Source organism: Canis lupus, chromosome 10 (assembly GCF_011100685.1).
Source record: "Canis lupus familiaris isolate Mischka breed German Shepherd chromosome 10, alternate assembly UU_Cfam_GSD_1.0, whole genome shotgun sequence".
NCBI lineage: Eukaryota > Metazoa > Chordata > Mammalia > Carnivora > Canidae > Canis > Canis lupus.
Window position 1 is genome coordinate 27913404 of NC_049231.1, and position 17810 is coordinate 27931213.

The window sequence follows — 17810 nt, forward strand, 5'->3', positions numbered from 1 at the left end:
TGGGGGCCCTATCCCACGTGCCCCTCACTGCTCCCGCTCCCCCCTCCTCCTTACCCCCAACCAGTCGGCAGGATCCTCTAAAATGCACATTAGGTGTGGCTGCAACAGTGAGAAACCTTGGGCGGACTCCCATGCCCCACCCGGGGAGTGGGCTCCTGGACCTCTCCAGCGGGTCAGCCAGTCCCTCTCCGTACGCCTCGCCCCTCTCCCTGACCCCACTCAGCGTCGTCTCCCCGCCCCCTCGCCCCCTTTCCGCTGCGCGCTACTACTGACCTGGCTCGGGTTTCTGCGCACCGGGGGTGCCGGGGTGGGATGCGGGGGTCACAGCTTCTATTTTAACAATGAATCAGAACGTTGCCCGGGAGGTGGACGAAGACCACGCCCCTGCCGCTCGGGTATAGGCTCGTTCCAGGCGCTTATTTACATACAGGCTGCGGGATTGGACAACCCGAGGGCAAGGGGCGGGGCGGAGGCGGGCGGCGCCCAGATGCCTGTGAGCGCGGGACCCGCCGCACGTCTAGCCTGAGCCGCCGGGTCTGGGTTCCCAGGAGGCCCCTGAGAGGGCTGGCACTGCCGGGCTGGCTCCCTCGGATCTCTTTCCTGCCGGTGCATTCTCGCTACAGTGCTCCAGGCTGGCCTTAGCCCAGATGTTGGGCTTGAGACTTAGATTCTCTGTGCCTCAGTTTTCTTCTCTGTAAAATGGAAAGAGTAGTAGTACCTGCAGGGAAGAAATGAAATACCCAGGGGTTTTCAGCCTCCATGTGCTCGCTTCCACTGAAGCAGAGCTCACTCACAAAATGCACAGCACTCCTTTTTTTGTTTTGTTTGTTTAAATCTCCCTCCCTTCCCCCCCTTTTAAAAATATTTTATTTATTTATTCACAGGAGACACAGAGAGGCAGAGAAACAGAGGGAGAAGCAGACTGCCTGAAGGGAGCCTGATGTGGGACTTGATCCTGGAACCTGGACGTCCTGAGCCTAAGGCAGATGCTCAACTGCTGAGCCATCCAGGCGTCCCTCTGTCTCCACTATTTTTAAGATTTTTTTTATTTATTTATTCATGACACAGAGAGAGAGAGAGAGAGAGTGAGAGAGAGAGGCAGAGATTCGGGCGGAGGGAGAAGCAGGCTCCATGCAAGGAGCCCAACGCAGGACTGGATCCCAAGTCTCCAGGATCAGGCCTTGGGCTGAAGGCAGCGCTAAACTGCTGAGCCACGCGGGCTGCCCTCTGTCTCCACTTTTAAGCTGACATTTATTCTACCCTATGTGCCAACTCCTATTCCAAAATCTTTACATTCATTAGGATACTGTAACTGAAAGGGTTAAGTACAGAGATCCTCATTTCACAGCAACTAAGGACAATTAACTTGCCAGTGTCACACAACTAGTAAAAGGCAGAGCCAAGACTAAAAACTTGGGGTGTCTGACCCCACTAGCACCACAGAGCATCTTCATTCCCTAATTCACTCAGACTTTTACTGTATCTGTGCTGGGTGCTGGGGAGATGGTAACATGAATAAAATGTGCCTCCTTCAGAGATGAGAAGCACATTGACCAGTGGAGGAGATAGTCACTGAACATGTCATCCTGGCCCAGGATGGAACAGGTGGAGACACAGTTTAGGAACAAGGATAATGAGCTTTCAGCATGATCCCAATTACTGTGAACAAAACAGGAAGTAGTGAGACTGAGGTTCAACATACAGCTCTAGGGCCTCTTGGCTGTGTGATCTTGAGAAAGTTACTTGACCTTTCTGAGCATGGTGTGGGTTAAACAATTGGTTTGCGTTTGAAGGTCAGGACATGGCTGGGGTCCTTTAGCCCCCCACACCTACGAATCAGTAAAACCTGGAGCTAACTCTGGGTGACCCTCCTGACAACTCAATTCATTGAATATTTAAGAAACCCCTACTTAGTGAGTTGTGTATGCTGAGAATGCTTAACAAACAAAAGATTGAATCTCCTGCTTCCTTGGTGCTTCCATTCTAGTGGAGACAGACCCCAAACAAGATAAAGATTTATTTATTAGAGAGAGGGATGGGGAGCAGGGGTTGAGGGAGAGAGAGAATCCCAAGCAGACTCCTTGCTAAGCAAGGAGCCCAATGCCATGGGGGACTCTTCTTGGGACTCCATCCCATGATCCTGAGATCAAGGCCTGAGCAGAAATCAAGAGTCAAACACTCAACTCACTGAGCCACCCAGGAGGCCTGAAGCCAAACAAGATAAATAAGCAGTATATGGAGTAAGCAGGCTGATGAGAGGTGCTAAGTTGAAAAATGAAGCCAGGAAGGAGGGTGGAAGTGATTGGTATGGGAAGGACATTACATTTGATATAAAGTGATCAGGGAAGGCCTCACTGAGATGGTGACATCTGAGCAAAGCCCTGGAGGAGAGGGAGTGAGCCTACAGGGCCTGGGGAAGAAGAATGGGGCAGAGGGGACCGAGCAGTGAGGTTGGAGGAAAGGAGGGAAGAGGGGGAGAATTCGGAGAAAGGATGAGGATTGTCCTGAGCACACTCCCTAGCTCTGGAGCTGTTTGGCTGGGCCCCTGGAGGGTAGGAGAGGATGGCAGACAGGTGGGCAGCAGCTAGTGTGCTGAACAAGAGATGACTGCAAGGAGGCAGGAGGAGGGGGCCAGGGAGCTCCGGGGACTGTTGGAAGAGGCCCCTCTCTTGGTAGGGCAACAGTGGCTGTAAGACTGGTTGAGGCCCAAAGAGGGGCCTTCAGTCATCTAAGTAATAACAGCCCCTCCTTTTCCCGTGGGGGCAAAGTTGGCCTCTCTGCAGACACAGTGGGGTTTCTCCCAACACCTCCCTGTGATGAGAAAGGCAGCCATCACCATGTCACCATTCCTGTTGCATAGAAGTGAAACTCAAGGCCAAAGCAAGTTGCCCAAAGCCACTCAGTTACTTGATGACAGAGCCTGGTTTTAAAAAACACACTCCCAGAGTCCTGCAGGATTGCTCAGATGGCTCAGGGGTAAGGGCACAGTGGCAGCCAGGGCAGCGCACACGACCACTGTCACCATTTATTCTCAGCTTCACTCCTTTCCCTGGGGAGTCTCTGCAGGGAGTCACCTCTATCTTTGCTCATGCTGTTCCCTGAGGCCAGAATAGGCAAGGTAGAGATGGAAGGGGCCGTGGCCTCACCGAGCGTCTCTAATAGGGTCACAGAGCTGACTCCAGCCCACGGCGACCCTAGGAAGCGGTGGTCCAGTGCAGCCAGGCTTAACTCCTACTGAAGAAGTCAGAAACTTCTTGACGTGTGAAAATATGGCTAAGTCGAATTATTTTGGTTTTGGTTTTGGTTGGGTTTTTGCCTCAAAAAACTGGATAAACACTCAGAATTTTTCCACTCCACAGAATTCTTTAGTAAAGGGCAAAAAACGATCTGAAGAAAAACCAGAGAAGTCAGATTATTATTATTATCACTATAGTCAAATTGTTGGGAGGGGATTTGGGTTTTGTTTTAAAGATTTATTTGTTTTAGGTGGGAGGCAGAGGGAGAGAGAGACTCTCAAGCAGATTCCCCACTGAGTGCAGAGCCTGACTCTTGGGGCTCCACCCTACAACCGTGAAATTATGACTTGAGCAGAAATCAAGAGCTGGATGCTCAACCGACTGAACTACCCAAGCGCCCCTGGTCAAATTGTTTTTAAATACTCTGTGAGTCAAACTAAAGTAATGTTCAGGCCTTCTGTCCTCTGCTGTGTCTCTGAAAAGGTAAATCACAGATTTTTTCATTCCCTTAGTGATAATAGCTTAAATGGCACCCTCTCCAGGAAGCCCTCCCTGGCTTCCCCAGCCTTTAGTCACGGCTCACTGTACTGCGCTGAGATCCTATGCGGGACTCACACAGCTCCTGGGGCATCCCTCACCTCGTGGACCTGTGAGTGCGCCTCTTGCAGGTAAGACTTGGCTTGTTCAGCCAGTCGGGCAGTATAATGTATCTAGAGTGGGGCTTGCTTCCTGAGAGGGCCACCTCAGTGTACCTCAACTGCAAAATGGGCTTAATGGAGTTGCCTAGACTGTGGGGTTACTGGGAGGACTCAGTGAGTTAAACCATGTAAAGAGGAGCTGGCATATAGTAAGTGCTCAATAAATGCTACTATTCTCAGCACCTCTCCAGTGTTCTCCACTCCATCCCCATGGCTACAGCTCATGAAATGTAAGTCACTAGAGGGCAAGGACCACCCTCTCTTGCTCACCAACATATCCCCAGTGACTGGGACTTCATAGGTGCACAATAAATGGTTGGTGAGAGAGTGAATGGGTGCCTGCATGGGAGGAGGGCCTCCTTGCCTCTCTCGGAGTAACTACAACAAGGTCTTGGAGCCTCTAGTACTCTCAGTACAGCCTCCATGCTGCCACCAGGGAGATCTCTCTAAAACAATCACTGACTCCAACTTTCCCCTGGCAACTTCCCAACCCCACCTCAGGGGCTCCCACTGCCCACAGGGTAAGGGTCCAGATCCTTAGCTCAGTATTTGAGGCCCTTTAGGGTCTGTGCCCGTGGGCCTCTGCAGCTGCCACGGCAGTCCCCTCTGGCCACTCCCCACCTTTGCTCACCCAGGCCCTCTGTCTGCCTGCCCATCCTCTCCCCCAGATGCCTGGCCAACCCAAGTCATCTTTCAAGATTCACATCAAGGATCACCTCCTCTCAGAAGCCTTCTTGGATGCCCTCCTCTCTGCCCTCTGGGCCTGTAAGGATGTCTGCCCTCTAATATTTTGTTGAACCCCTGACCTTCCAAGGGACTTCCATGTGTCTGCCCCCTCCATGGAATGCAAGGACCATGTCCTACTAGCCATGACAGGTAACTTCTGACAATTATGTAACCAGCGACTCAGTCTATTCGCCTATCAAATGGAGCTAATACCCACTTTGCGATGCTGCTGTGAGTTAATAATGTGACTCACACACGAGAAGTGCTCGATAAATTATTTTCCTATCCTTTTTCTTTTGGTTGTTATTTGGCAATCGTGTTGACTAGGGTGGAAGGGAGAGAGGGCAAAGTTCACTGGATGGGGAAAGATTTCAGCAGGGGCCCAGGAGAGATGGATGTGGTGAAGGGAAGGAGAAAACAAAACAGATTCAGAAACTTGCAGACAAGCAAACATGGCACTGCTGCCAAGAAAATTCTAGAACAGATTATTTCAAGGGTCACTGGGAACACCTGTGGGGAGGGGGATTGGGTCCCGTGTAATCCTACCAGGACTGGCTGTGAACTGTGCCCACAGCAAAAACACAGCAGTTACCGATACAACTTCTCACTCAGAAGGCTCATGGTCAGCTAGTGGAGACAGACAGAACCAGGTTACAATGTGTTCAGTGTTTATAAGAAGGAAACACAAAGTGTCATTGGAGCCCATGCGAGGGGAGGGTGAAGGATCAATTCCCAGGGCTGGAGGACACTGCTCAGAGCAACAAAGGCCATGAACAGCCTGTGAACATCTAAAGAGCACCTCCCACATCTGGAAGATGTCAGCTGGAAACCTGGAGGACTCTAGTCATGCTGGGCCCGCCCACAACAGAAAAGGCTGTGAGGTCTCTATTTCAGGACAAACTGGGGAACTCCCTGCCAGAGTCACTGACACCACAGCTCAAACCTGGGGGCTCCAAGCCTCTGAGGTCCAGGGCACCTTGGAGAGGATGAAAGCTTCAGCCTCCCTGCCACAGAAACATCTCCTCTACAGCTCCTACCCTCATCCCCTGGGGAGGGCTCAGTAGCCCCCAAACACATCCTACCCTTTCCTGAGTTGAGAGGCCTCATTCCTTCTGCTAGCACAGGGCCTGACCCATCAGGAAAGTTCAGTGCAGTAACCCAGGAACAGAAAAAGAGTCTGCTGTGGCTGTAGTTCCACACAGTTGGATCCCCCCCCCCTCCGGCAGCCCTTTCCTTATATATCTGGCTTCTGCGGGACTCTGTGGCTTGTACCCTAATACTAACTCTCCCTTCAGTTAGCAACACAGTCCTCAATTCTTACGTGGGCACAGGGTTCTCCAGAATGGGCCACAATCATAGCCCTGTCTGCAGCTGGAGCTGCTTCTTTGTCCGGCCCCATGTCTTCGCCTTCTGCCCAAATGATGGCACATGACAAATGTCAAATGTTCTTAAAAGGAGGAACAAGTTCTTCAATCCTTTCTCCTTCCTGCTAGCTGAAAGGCACATATGATGGCTGAAGCTCAAATGGCCATCTTGGACCGTGAGGTGAACGCTATGTGTTGAAAATGGCCCAAAACAAAAAGCTCAAAGTCTGTCAACCCAGCCCCCCAGCTCCAGGCTAGTTACCTCCCTGTTAACCTCCTCTTATATAAACCGCTAAATTCTGTTGTACATTATATACAGCTAAATCTAATCCTTCTTTATAAAGCCCCTAGAAGCCCCAGGCCAAGGAGGCCCACAAGACGGAGAGAGTCAAGAGGAAAAGATCCAGGCTCTGGGGAGAAAAGGCAAGTTCTCTATAGGGTTCTGATTCCACCACTTCTGATCTCAAGATTGGCAAAATCGCTCACTCAGTTTCCCTGGTCTGCTCAAAGATGCAGATGGCACATATAGAAGAGAGTGGAGGAGAATTTAAATTTTTTTTTTAATTTTTATTTATTTATGATAGTCACAGAGAGAGAGAGAGAGAGAGGCGCAGAGACACAGGCAGAGGGAGAAGCAGGCTCCATGCACCGGGAGCCCGACGTGGGATTCGATCCCGGGTCTCCAGGATCGCGCCCTGGGCCAAAGGCAGGCGCCAAACCGCTGCGCCACCCAGGGATCCCGGAGGAGAATTTAATACTTGCAAATGTCACAAACTGTAGATGGAAGTGGTAATGACCCCGTGTCACTGGGAGCGGGAGAAGAGACCTGGGTCAGATGCTGCAGCGAACAGCAATGGCCGTGAGCATACACTGCAGGTGCACCCCGGGAACGTCAGGTGCTGTGGGAGGTGGTTCACTAATACGGGCTCATTTCAGCCTTGGGGCACCCCTAGGACATAGGTGTCTTCTCATCTTACACACGGGGATACACCCAGAGAGGTCAGCACAGCAAAGCGCTCACACAGACACCAAGTGGTGGAGTTGGGACTCAAGTCGGGACTCAAACCCTGCTGCATGCACTAACCCCTCGGGCCCAGGATGGGTTCTGCTCCCAGGGGCCATGAAGGGCAAGGCTCACACTCACTGCCCCGGATTGAGGATGAGAACCACCTGGGGAGCTTGCTGGCAGCCCCCTCGCCCCCCACCCCACCCCCCCGCCCACTGTGCAGGACAGGGACAGCCCAGCAGAGCGAGTCACTACACCCCAATAACAGGAAGGCAGCAGGAAGAGCAGTGGAAGGAGCTAAAGAGCCAGGTCACAGCACCTCCCAGCCATATGCCCTGAGCTGCCAGTCCAGGGGTGGCCTTCAGAGAGGCACCAGATGGTGGGTCTCGATGGTGATATGGGGCACGCCAGTCACCCCCAGACACAGCCTAACGGAGCCTCTGTTCCTGAGCCTGCCCAATGGCAGCTCTCTGTGGGCTGAGCCAAAGCAAGACCTGCTTGGGACTTCAGCTCCCTCCCGCCAGATCCTCCCACACCCCGGGGCCAGCTGGAACTTGCACCTGTGCTCGTCACTGCTCCTGTCACTGCATTCCCCCGTCACCTTGTCCACCTCTCACTGATCCTGAGCTCTGCTGGGGCTCTGCTGGGGCTGAAGGCACATCTACTCCCCTTGCAGTACTAGTGTTAGGGCACAACGTGGTCTCCTAACCAGGGCACTGCCCGGATTCCTGTGCTCTGATTCAGTCACAGGAAGCAGTAAGTGGCAAGGGCTGGTGGTGTCTGACAATGTCCCCTAACAGGTGCCCTGGCTGTCCCCGCCGGTGCATGTACCTGCTGCACTCAGGATTCTACCCTGCTCGCTCAGGTGACAGTGGGGCGTGTCAGGTGGGTCACTCACAAGCTGGGACAAGGAAGGGTAAAGACTGGTTTTCTGAAGCCACATCTGAAGAGCATGAAAAACCAGCAGCCTTGCAGAACGTCACCTGGCCTCTTGCAGAGTCTGCTTGGAAAGGGTCATACTCTTCAGGTGAGTCGAGATACATTTTTTTTCTTTCTTTTTTTTTTTTTTTGATTTTATGTATTTATTCATGAGAGACAGAGAGAGAGGCAGAGACACAGGCAGAGGGAGAAACCGGCTCCATGCAGGGAGCCCAACGCGGGACTTGATCCTGGGTCTCCGGGATCACGCCCTGGGCCGAAGGTGGCACTAAACCACTGAGCCACCCAGGGATCTCCCTACATTTTCTTTAAAAAGGGTTGATCACTCCTTTTTTAGTCTCTTTCCAGGAGCTACTAGAAGCCTAGGGAAGAGGCCCAAGTTCGGGGGGTAGGGAATGCTCTGGAACTCATCTGCTTCCACCACTTCAATTTCAGCTGAGAAGACCAATGAGGCCAAGAAGGGACAGACCCAAAGTCTCAGCCAGTAAAGAGCAGAGCCTGGCACTGCTCACCCACCTGCCCCAGCAGTCTGCTCTTTTTTTTTTTTTTTTTTTTTTATGATAGTCACACAGAGAGAGAGAGAGAAAGAGAGAGAGGGAGAGGCAGAGACCTAGGCAGAGGGAGAAGCAGGCTCCATGCACCAGGAGCCCAACGTGGAATTCGATTCCGCGCCTCCAGGATCACGCCCTGGGCCAAAGGCAGGCGCTAAACCGCTGCGCCACCCAGGGATCCCAGCCTGCTCTTGAGTAGTGAGATGACTCTGGTTCCTACCAGTGTACCCAACAGGTCATGTTGATCTGTAACCTGGGAAAGGGGGCCCAGACCTAACACTTTCATACCCACTGCTGGAGAGTGAGGATGGACCCATTTCCCTAATAGTTTCTACTGTCTCAGAAGCCTGTCCTTGGCACATGGCAGCAGGGTCAGGGACAAACAGACCACTCAGTTTCACAAATCTGATGATGGCTCGGTGGGGCAGACATTTAGGTAGATGCCCCAGATTTGGCTCTAAAGGCTCCTCCTGGGGGGAGCCAGCTCTCACCTGTCTGCCCCTTCCAGAGCCCAAGCTCTGGACCAGAGAGGTGCTAGCATCCCAATCCTGGGCCATAGAGTCACCACCTCGGTACTGGGTTATGGGGACAGCCCGGCTGAGACAGGACAGGACCTTAGGGCCCAGGCTGGGGCATGGCTGGTTCTCAGGGCTCACTCTCCACTGTGCCGGGCTTTGCCTGTCAGCCGGCGGCGCTGGGTCTTGCTCGTACGAGTGGCACTCGGGGGCTTCTTGGTGGAGTCTTGGGCCCGTCGGGGATGTTTCCTCTTGGTCTTCTTGCGACTATGTGCGTGCAGTGATGCTGTGAGAGCAGAGATCCTGTAGGGGGATGGAAGGCTGGTCAGGCCGGGGCTTCATTTACTCTGGAAAGCAGAACATGAGTGGAAGATTGGGTTTGGGGGTGAGTGCCTGGCTCCCGGAGGAAGTCAGGACAGGCCTCGAATGCTAGGGAGTACCAAATCCATGCCAAAGACAGCTTGCTCTGACCCTAGAGGGCCTGCCAGTTCCTCAGCTCATAAAAAAGCCCTGACCCCAGGTACTCTGGGCACCCAGGGCTGGCCATTCTCAGGAAAAGGGAGTAAGGACAGTGAGGAGGGACACTTGGTAGGCAGAGTCACTGCACCAGGCCCCACACCTGCTCCATGCCACCAGCCAGTGAGAGGTGGCTCCACGGGGCTCATCACCACAGTCAGCCGGGAGGGAGAAGTGCCAGAGAGAGGGACACGCCAGGGCTCACCGCTGGGACAGGAGGGGATCTCTGGACTTCCTGGGTAAGGCTCTGGTCAGCTTCTCCATGGAGGACGCCTCTTCCTCGGACCTGTGTCCAGCCCCTTGCTAAAGAAACACAGGACAAGGACTGTCACACAGTGTGGTAGATTGGGAGGCCTGACACCAGCAGTCATGGCTCTGTCAAGTGGGGGTGTGGCCTGCTGCCTTGAGGATTGGCTCAGGGCTCGGAGAAGGCCACCGGGGGACAAGCTGGGTACAACTTCGAAGCGGGAATCACACAGGGAAAAGCTGTGTCTCAAAGCCTTGTCCCCATCTTCTTTCAGTTGTGAGTGTCTGCACGTCCACTGCAAGCTGAGGCCGTGGAGGATTTACAGAAGAATAAGCACAAAAGAGAAAGGAGTATGAGGTCAGGAAGGACATGATAAAGCAGTGGCTCAGGGCTTAAGGACGCTTTCACCCGTGACAGGAAATGTGCTTCACCTTGTGACGCTGTATGTACAGGCATATTTAAATTATGCATTTAAGCGCATCCAACCCAGACAAACACAGCTTTGAAACATTTTGTGAAATGGTACTTACCTGTGAGCCTTTTTGGTATTTTTGATATTTTCAAAGACATTCTATTTCTTTCCTTAACTTTTTGTTTTTAATATTTTTATTTAATTTTTCAGAGTTTATTAGGCAGCTCTGTCCATGTGACATTGCCCCCGTCACCTCGAACCTCTCTCCCCCCTTGTACCCCACCAAGGTGGAACACCCTGTCATATCACCGATTGAAGCAAAACAACACAACATGCTGCTGCTTCATCCAAAAGCAGTGTTTTTCCTCTGCCCTTTCTTGACGGCTCAGTGGGTCATGAGTCAGGGCCCACTGAGTGCTTTTAAAAGGGGATCCTTTTTTTTTTTTTTAATCTTTTTAAAATACTGGTTACAATCTGTGAGTACCTCCCCACTCACAGCTTGAAAACGGTCAGTGCACATGAATGGGCTGTGTCGTTGCTGTTACCATGCAGTGGTGTGATCACCACAAACTGGTATCTGAGGTGCGTCACTTGGATTAACCGCTTTTATACTCACAGCAATCCCAAGAAACAGGTGCTATCATCAATTACCTCCCTCTCCCTCAACTTATTGGCAAAAGGAAAGTTGGCAAGGCAGACACTTGCCCATGTTCCCACAGTCACTGAGTCACAGAACCGGCTTCTCCAAGCCCCACGGATTTTGTGCAGGCCCTGAAGAATGCCCAGGAGGGAAAGAGCCCCTCGCACTGGAATCTGCCCAACAGGGACCAGCACTCAGCATCCCCAACAAGCCAGTATGCACCTAGGGCTGCACTGGGGCCCATCTTCCCTAGGGCTGGAAGTTACACTCACCTCAGGTGGAGGCAGTCCAAGCAGCCGGGCACCTGAGAGGTCCAGGTCACTGATGGTGGTCACGGTGACTGTGTGATTGGGGTGGTCATACTGCACTGACTCTGTCTTTGCTGTCACCAGCCTCTCCAGTTCATCTGCCTCCTCTGTGCAAGGTGGGCACAGAACCAGGTCTCAGCCTCAGAGCACAAGTAACCAGACTCTAACCCCCTGCCCAGCCCTGGAGTACAATGGCCCCCTCTACTCTGGGAGAGTGTCCAGGAAGTCACCAGCTCCAGAGCCTGGTCTGCAGACAAATGTAAGTGATTCAACTCCTTCCGATACTCTGGGGAGACTTCAGACCATCTGGTTCTCATTTAGGACAGACCTGGTGTGACCCCAGCAGCTGCTACTACCCATTCCCCTCTACCCCCAGTCCCTCCAGGCTTCAGAAACTGGGCTTTCTGCTCAGGATCACTTTACCAAGAGGTTGGTCTTTCCTGTCTCTGATCCACCCACATTTATAGAGGGTCCTGAACACCAGCCCTGGCCGATGGCCCACGTCACCACCAAGACCCCTGGAACTAGGAAATTAGCTTCTGTGCAGCCCCCACACCCCTCCCCTTCCATCCACCAAGGGATAAATAAGTCTAGGTCTGTTGGCTTTTCTTCAGCTCAGGGCAAAGATGTGACTTACCCAGAGCCTCCTCTCTCTCTGCCAGCATCTTCAAGTATTCCTGATGGCGCTGAAACCAAAAGGGAAGGAAACACAGTGAGGATGGCCTCTCCAGCCAACCCCAGGCAGGAGCTCATAGTGAAACACCAGGAGATTCCATTCTACACCTTCCCCAGACCCGAGCCCACATGCAGCATGTACACACTGCTCCCCGGGCCTGCCCACACCTCCCCTCATTTCTGCAGATGCCCCTGTTAAGGTCACCCAAGGATGTGAATCCCTTGGGAATCAGATATAGATATATAGATATAGATACACACATGCACACACACACTTTCTCTCTCTCCCTAGCCCCCTTCCCCCCCAGCCTTCCCCTCTGTACCTCCTCCCGGAGCTTCTTCTGCTCCAACTTGAGCCGATGCTTGATCTCCTCAATGGCTGCCTTCTTCCGTTCCACCTTGCGCTTATGGAAGCCAGTCAGGTACTCCCTACAGGAAAGAGTCGAGGGAGAGTCAGGAGGACACACAGGAAAGAAAGGTTCACCCCAGGAAGAGAAAAACCACTAATACTGTACCCACTCTAAAAATGCACACGTGTTAACTCACCTATTCCTCACAACAGCTTGTGTGGTCGGTACCAATGCCCATTTTACAGACAGGGACACTGAGGCAGAGAGAAGCTAGACTACTTGCCAAAGGTCATAGGGAGTGTAAGGTCAGGAAGAAGAGCGAGAGGCTCCTTCCACCCCCATCCCTCCAGGGCTCAGCTTCAACAGGGCCAGGCAGGTGGGCCTACGAGCCTAGGACAGGTGGGGGCCCCTCCTACATTGCCAAATCCCATGACCTAGTGAATTAAGCCACTTCCAGCAGAGCTTTTCAGGCCACCCTCACGGAGACACCCACACACTTTCCACTGGAGTTCACCCCATTTCCCCAGGACACCTGCCCCTGGACCCATCTGCAGGGCCCCTGGACGGCACCTGCCCTCCCCTCCTCTATGTGATCTTGGCTCCTTCTCTCGGGAGCTGGCCGCACCATTCCCAAATGTTGGGGGGTCCGGGGAGCAGCACTAGGCTTTTCGCCGACCCACTACCACACGGCAAAGTGGCGCTCTGGGCGGGGCGGGGAACCTCCGACGGACTTGACGCAGAGGCCTGGGGGTCCCCTAGCCACCGCCGCCCACCCCCACCCCCACCCCCTGCCGCCCACCCCCACCCCCACCCCCCGCCGCGCGCACTGCGGGACTCGGGGCGCAGAGCCGGGGAAGGGGGGCGGGGCGGGCGATTCCACCCCCCAGGCCGGGGGGGGCTGCGGGCGCGTCCATCCCGCGGGGGGCGTCGGGGGGAGCCGCGGGCCGCGCCGAGAGGGCGGGACCGGAAGGGACCTCTGCGTGAGCGCAGCCGCTCGGCCCGGGTTCTGGCCCCGGCCCCGGACGGCAGCCCGAGGCAGATCCGCTCCAGCCTCCGCACTCACCGCCGCTTCTCTTCGTCGAAGCTGAGGACGAGCCGCGGCCGCCGGTCGTCGCCATCTCGCTTCTTCTTCTTGTTGCGGCCCATGGCGGCGCGGCCTCCGGCGGCGCGGCTCCCGCACGCCTAAGACACTTCCGGGTGTAGCGGTTTTTAGGTTCCCGGGGGCGCCTCGCACTCCCGCTGCGCAGTTCCGCTCCTCAGGCCCCGCCTTTTAAAGGGGCCGCGGAGCCCGCCTCCCCAGCCCCATGATTCCTAACCCCGGCCCATTCCTAGGCTAGCGGCGGTGAAAGCGAGTCCCGGAGCTCAGGACGTTACGGCTGTGGTTCCGGACCAACTGCCCTCGCTTTGCCGCAGTTACCCATTTGTAAAATGGGAATGATTATAGTGACTTTATGATTGCGAAGCAGTGTTTTTTTTTTTTAAGATTTTATTTATTTATTCATGAGAGAGAGAGAGAGGCAGAGACACAGGCAGAGGGAGAAGCAGGCTCCATGCAGGAAGCCCGACGTGGGGCTCGATCCCAGGACCCCGGGACCCCGGGACCCCGGGACCACGCCCTGGGCCAAAGGCAGGCGCCGAACCACCGAGCCACCCAGGGATCCCCTGGAAGTGGTTTTCAAACTTTGACGTTCTTCGGAATCCCCTGCACGGCTTGCGGAAACCCAGATCTCCTGGCCTCGCCCTAGAGTTTCTGATTCAGCGGGTCTGGAGTGAGCCCCATAATCTGCGATTCTGACTCGTTCTGGGGGTGTGTGTGTGTGTGTGTGCGCGCGCGCGTGTGCTGATACTGCTGGTCCACGGACCATACTTTGAGAACCATGAGGAGGAGGAGGAAACGTGAGTTACGTAACACTTCATGTAAGTAATACCTGCCACACACGTGCTTGCTACACAAGTCATCTCCCCTGTCTGTGCCTCAGTTTCCCCAGGTGTGGCATTGGGGTGTAATAATAACACATTCTCGGGACGCCTGGGTGGCTCTGCGGTTGAGCATCTGCCTTTAGCTCAGGGCGTGATCCTGGGGTCCTGGGATCAAGTCCTGCATCCGGCTCCCAGTGCGGAGCCTGCTTCTCCCTCTGCCTGTGTCTCTGCCTCTCTCTGTGTCTCTCATGAATAAATAAATAAAATCTTTAGAAAAAAAATAACATATACTCCACTGAAGACGAGGGCGTGCATTCAGTAAAACACTGCCTGACGGGGACTTTTGGTAACTGGGATCACACGCCTGAATCCCCCGTTCTTAAGTCACACCTGCTGGGTGCTGCACACAAGCTGCTGCCCTTGCTTTTAAAGGACGGCCCGGGGATCCCTGGGTGGCGCAGCGGTTTAGCGCCTGCATTTGGCCCAGGGTGCGATCCTGGAGACCCGGGATCGGATCCCCCCATGTCGGGCTCCCAGTGCATGGAGCCTGCTTCTCTCTCTGCCTGTTTCTCTGTCTCTATCTCTCTGTGTGACTATCATAAATAAATAAGAAAAAATTAAAAAAAATAAATAAATAAATAAAAAAATAAAGGACGGCCCGAGTGGCGAGGTTGGCGATCATTACAGTGCAGGGGATGGTACCTCTGTAGTGAGAGGCACGGGGGGGGGGGGGCTGCGGAGCTCACTGTTGGCTCCCCCACTGCAGAGGGCTTCCCAGAGGAGGTGACCCCAAAACTGGCTGAGAGTGGGGATTATCAGAACAGTAATATGCCCTTAAGACCCGCTCCCCACTTCTCATTGGACAAGTGACTGGAGCCCAGAGAGCAAGTGTGCACCTGTGTATCCAGTGCCTACTGTGTGCCAGGCACCCTGAGAAGGGACCTGTTTGCTCAGAGAATGGAAGATATTTGTCCAGATTTACAGGGCTGTTCTGTGTCCAAGCTGGGACTTGAACCTGAGTCTGTGGCCTCATGGCCCAGCTCCCTAGGCCACTGGCTGGAGGAATCACTCCCAGTAGCCAGCATGCCCCCCGCCCTGGAGGGCAAGATGCAGACTTTGTGAGCTTAGGAAGGAGTGAGACAGGGGGCACCTGGGTGGCTCAATGGTTGAGTGTCTGCCTTGGGCTCAGGCATGATCATGGAGTCCTGGGTTCGAGTCCCACACTGGGTTCCCTACAGGGAGCCTGCTTCTCCCTCTGCCCATGTCTCTGCCTCTCTCACTCTGTGCTTCTCATGAACAAATAACATCTTTTTAAAACTGAAGATTTTAGGGCAGCCCAGGTGGCTCAGCGGTTTAGCGCCGTCTTCAACCCAGCGTGTGATCCTGGAGACCCAGGATCAAGTCCCACATCGGGCTCCCTGCATGGAGCCTGCTTCTGTCTCTGCCTCTGTGTGTGTGTCTCATGGATCAATAAATAAAATATTTTTAAAAATGGGGATCCCTGGGTGGCGCAGCGGTTTGGCACCTGCCTTTGGCCCAGGGCACGATCCTGGAGACCCGGGATCGAATCCCATGTCGGACTCCCGGTGCATGGAGCCTGCTTCTCCCTCTGCCTGTGTCTTTGCCTCTCTCTCTCTGTGTGTGACTATCATAAATAAATAAATAAATAAATAAATAAATAAATAAATTTTAAAAAAATTTTTTAAAAAATGAAGATTTTATTTTTTTAAGTAATCTCTACACCCAACAAGAGGCTCGAACTTGCAACCCTGAGATCAAGAGTGTCATGCTTCACGGAGTCAACCAGGTGTCCTGGTTGGTGCTACTTTCATCCCTATTTTTTAAAAGATTTTTATTTACTTATTTATGATATATATATATATATATATAGAGAGAGAGAGAGAGAGAGAGAGGCAGAGACACAGGCAGAGGGAGAAGCAGGCTCCATCCAGGGAAACTGACATGGGACTCAGTCCCAGGTCTCCAGGATCACGCCCTGGGCTGAAGGCGGCCCTAAACTACTGAGCCACCCAGGCTGCCCACTTTCATCCCTATTATACAGGTGAGGAAACAGAGGCTCAGACAGGGGAAGTGCCTTGACCAAAGTCAGCCAGTTAGTAAGTGGGAGCCATTCCCTGACTGCCACCCTCTCTGAACTTCCAGTCTGGCACAGAGACAGGGACTGAGTAAAGGAAAAGCCGCACCTGCAGGACCTTGTGTTGGGGGGTACTGGGTGGTTGACCCTTGCAGCCCACCCAGCCCCCACTGCCTGCCTGCCCACAGGGTTGGGGCTCAGGGAGGCCTCATGTGCAAAAGCCCCCAATGCAGAGAGTGAAGCCTGTCACCTCAGGCAGGTGCTGTTGCTCCACACTTCCCGGAGGGTTGCAGGTCCCCTTGCCCCAGGTGAGGAGACGAGGGACCGGGACCCCACCCAGACTCTGAAACTTCACTGCAGTTCATGGTCTAAAACACCCACCACTCTTTGGGGACGCTGGGGTGGGTTGATCACCAAGCGTCTGACTCTGGGTTTTGGCTCAGGTCATGGTTTCATGGGTCATGATGTCAGGGTCATGAGATCATGAGACCCTGGGTCAGGCTCCCTGCTCAGCAGAGGATTTGCTTCTCTCCCTCTGCCCCTCCCCGCACTTGCATTCTCTAAAATAAATCAATACATCTTGAAAAAAGTTAAAAGAAAATAATAACCCACCTGCCTCTTTGGATTGGTTTCTCCTTGAAATCATTTTTAGGTTTATTGAGCACCTCCTGTGTGTCAGGCACCAGGCATTTCTCTACATTATCTCAGCTAATCCTCGCAACAACTGCCCAGGGTAGATACAAGTGTTCATGCAATTTGATGATGAGGGAATTGAGGTTCAGAGAGGACTAGTAACTGGTCCCGGGGCACACAGTGATGGAGCTGAGGTTTGAACACCGAGCCCAGTTTCCTTCCTGCAGACCCGGGGGTCTCATTCCCTGTCTGCCCCAAGGCTTTCCTTTGCCGGCTAGTCGTCCCTCCCACCCCCATGTACTGCGGCCTTCAGCAGGTGTAGGGAGAATCCGTGGGGCTGAACACTGAGGACCAGAGAAAGACCGTCCCAGAGACACTTCCTCCGATTTCCAGCAGGGGGCGGCCCGCCACAGCCGGACTTCAAAGCTGTTTCTCTTGCGGGGCCACTTGGGTACCCTAGGAGAGCCCGGAGATTGGGTGTGGCTCATGGCAGGCCCAGCATGTACACTCTATCCTCCTGGGCCCTCTTTTTTTTTTTTTTTTTTAAGATTTTATCTATTTATTTGACACAGAGAGAGAGAGCACAAGCAGGGGGAGCTGCAGGCAGAGGGAGAGGGAGAAGCAAGGACCCGGATTCAGGACTCAATCCCAGGACCCTGGGATCATGACCTGAGCCAAAGGCAGACACTTAACAGACACCCCACCTCCTGAGCCCTCTTATAGACATGTACTCCCCAGGGGACCCCAAAGGCCCAGGTGCAAATAATGACTCCCATTTTACAGATGAGAAAACTAAGTGTGAGGGTGGAAAAGCACCACCACCCTGGGTCCCACAACTAGTGCTGCTTCTCCTAGAGAATGAAATTGGCCGGTCTTCCCACCACCATCACCACACCTCAAGAGACAGTGCCCTCAGTTTTGGCGAAGCCTATGGAGGTTCTGATGCTAAGTCATCCTGAACATTGGCTCAGTTCTAGGG

General features: G+C 53.6%; 1 protein-coding gene and 1 non-coding gene across 2 annotated transcripts; both read right to left on the reverse strand.

The window, feature by feature from the left end:
• Positions 1-7287: 7287 nt before the first annotated feature.
• On the reverse strand, positions 7288-13400 carry NOL12 (nucleolar protein 12). Its single transcript, XM_038550640.1, has 6 exons — positions 13247-13400; positions 12157-12262; positions 11796-11844; positions 11123-11265; positions 9757-9854; positions 7288-9338 (listed from the first exon to the last, which is right to left on the reverse strand). The coding sequence occupies exons 1-6, from the start codon at positions 13327-13329 to the stop codon at positions 9173-9175; spliced, it is 645 nt and encodes a 214-aa protein (XP_038406568.1). The 5' UTR covers positions 13330-13400; the 3' UTR covers positions 7288-9172.
• Positions 10506-10640, reverse strand: LOC119873788. Its single transcript, XR_005366298.1, has one exon. It is a non-coding gene; the product is annotated as a small nucleolar RNA SNORA21 (small nucleolar RNA).
• Positions 13401-17810: the final 4410 nt, after the last annotated feature.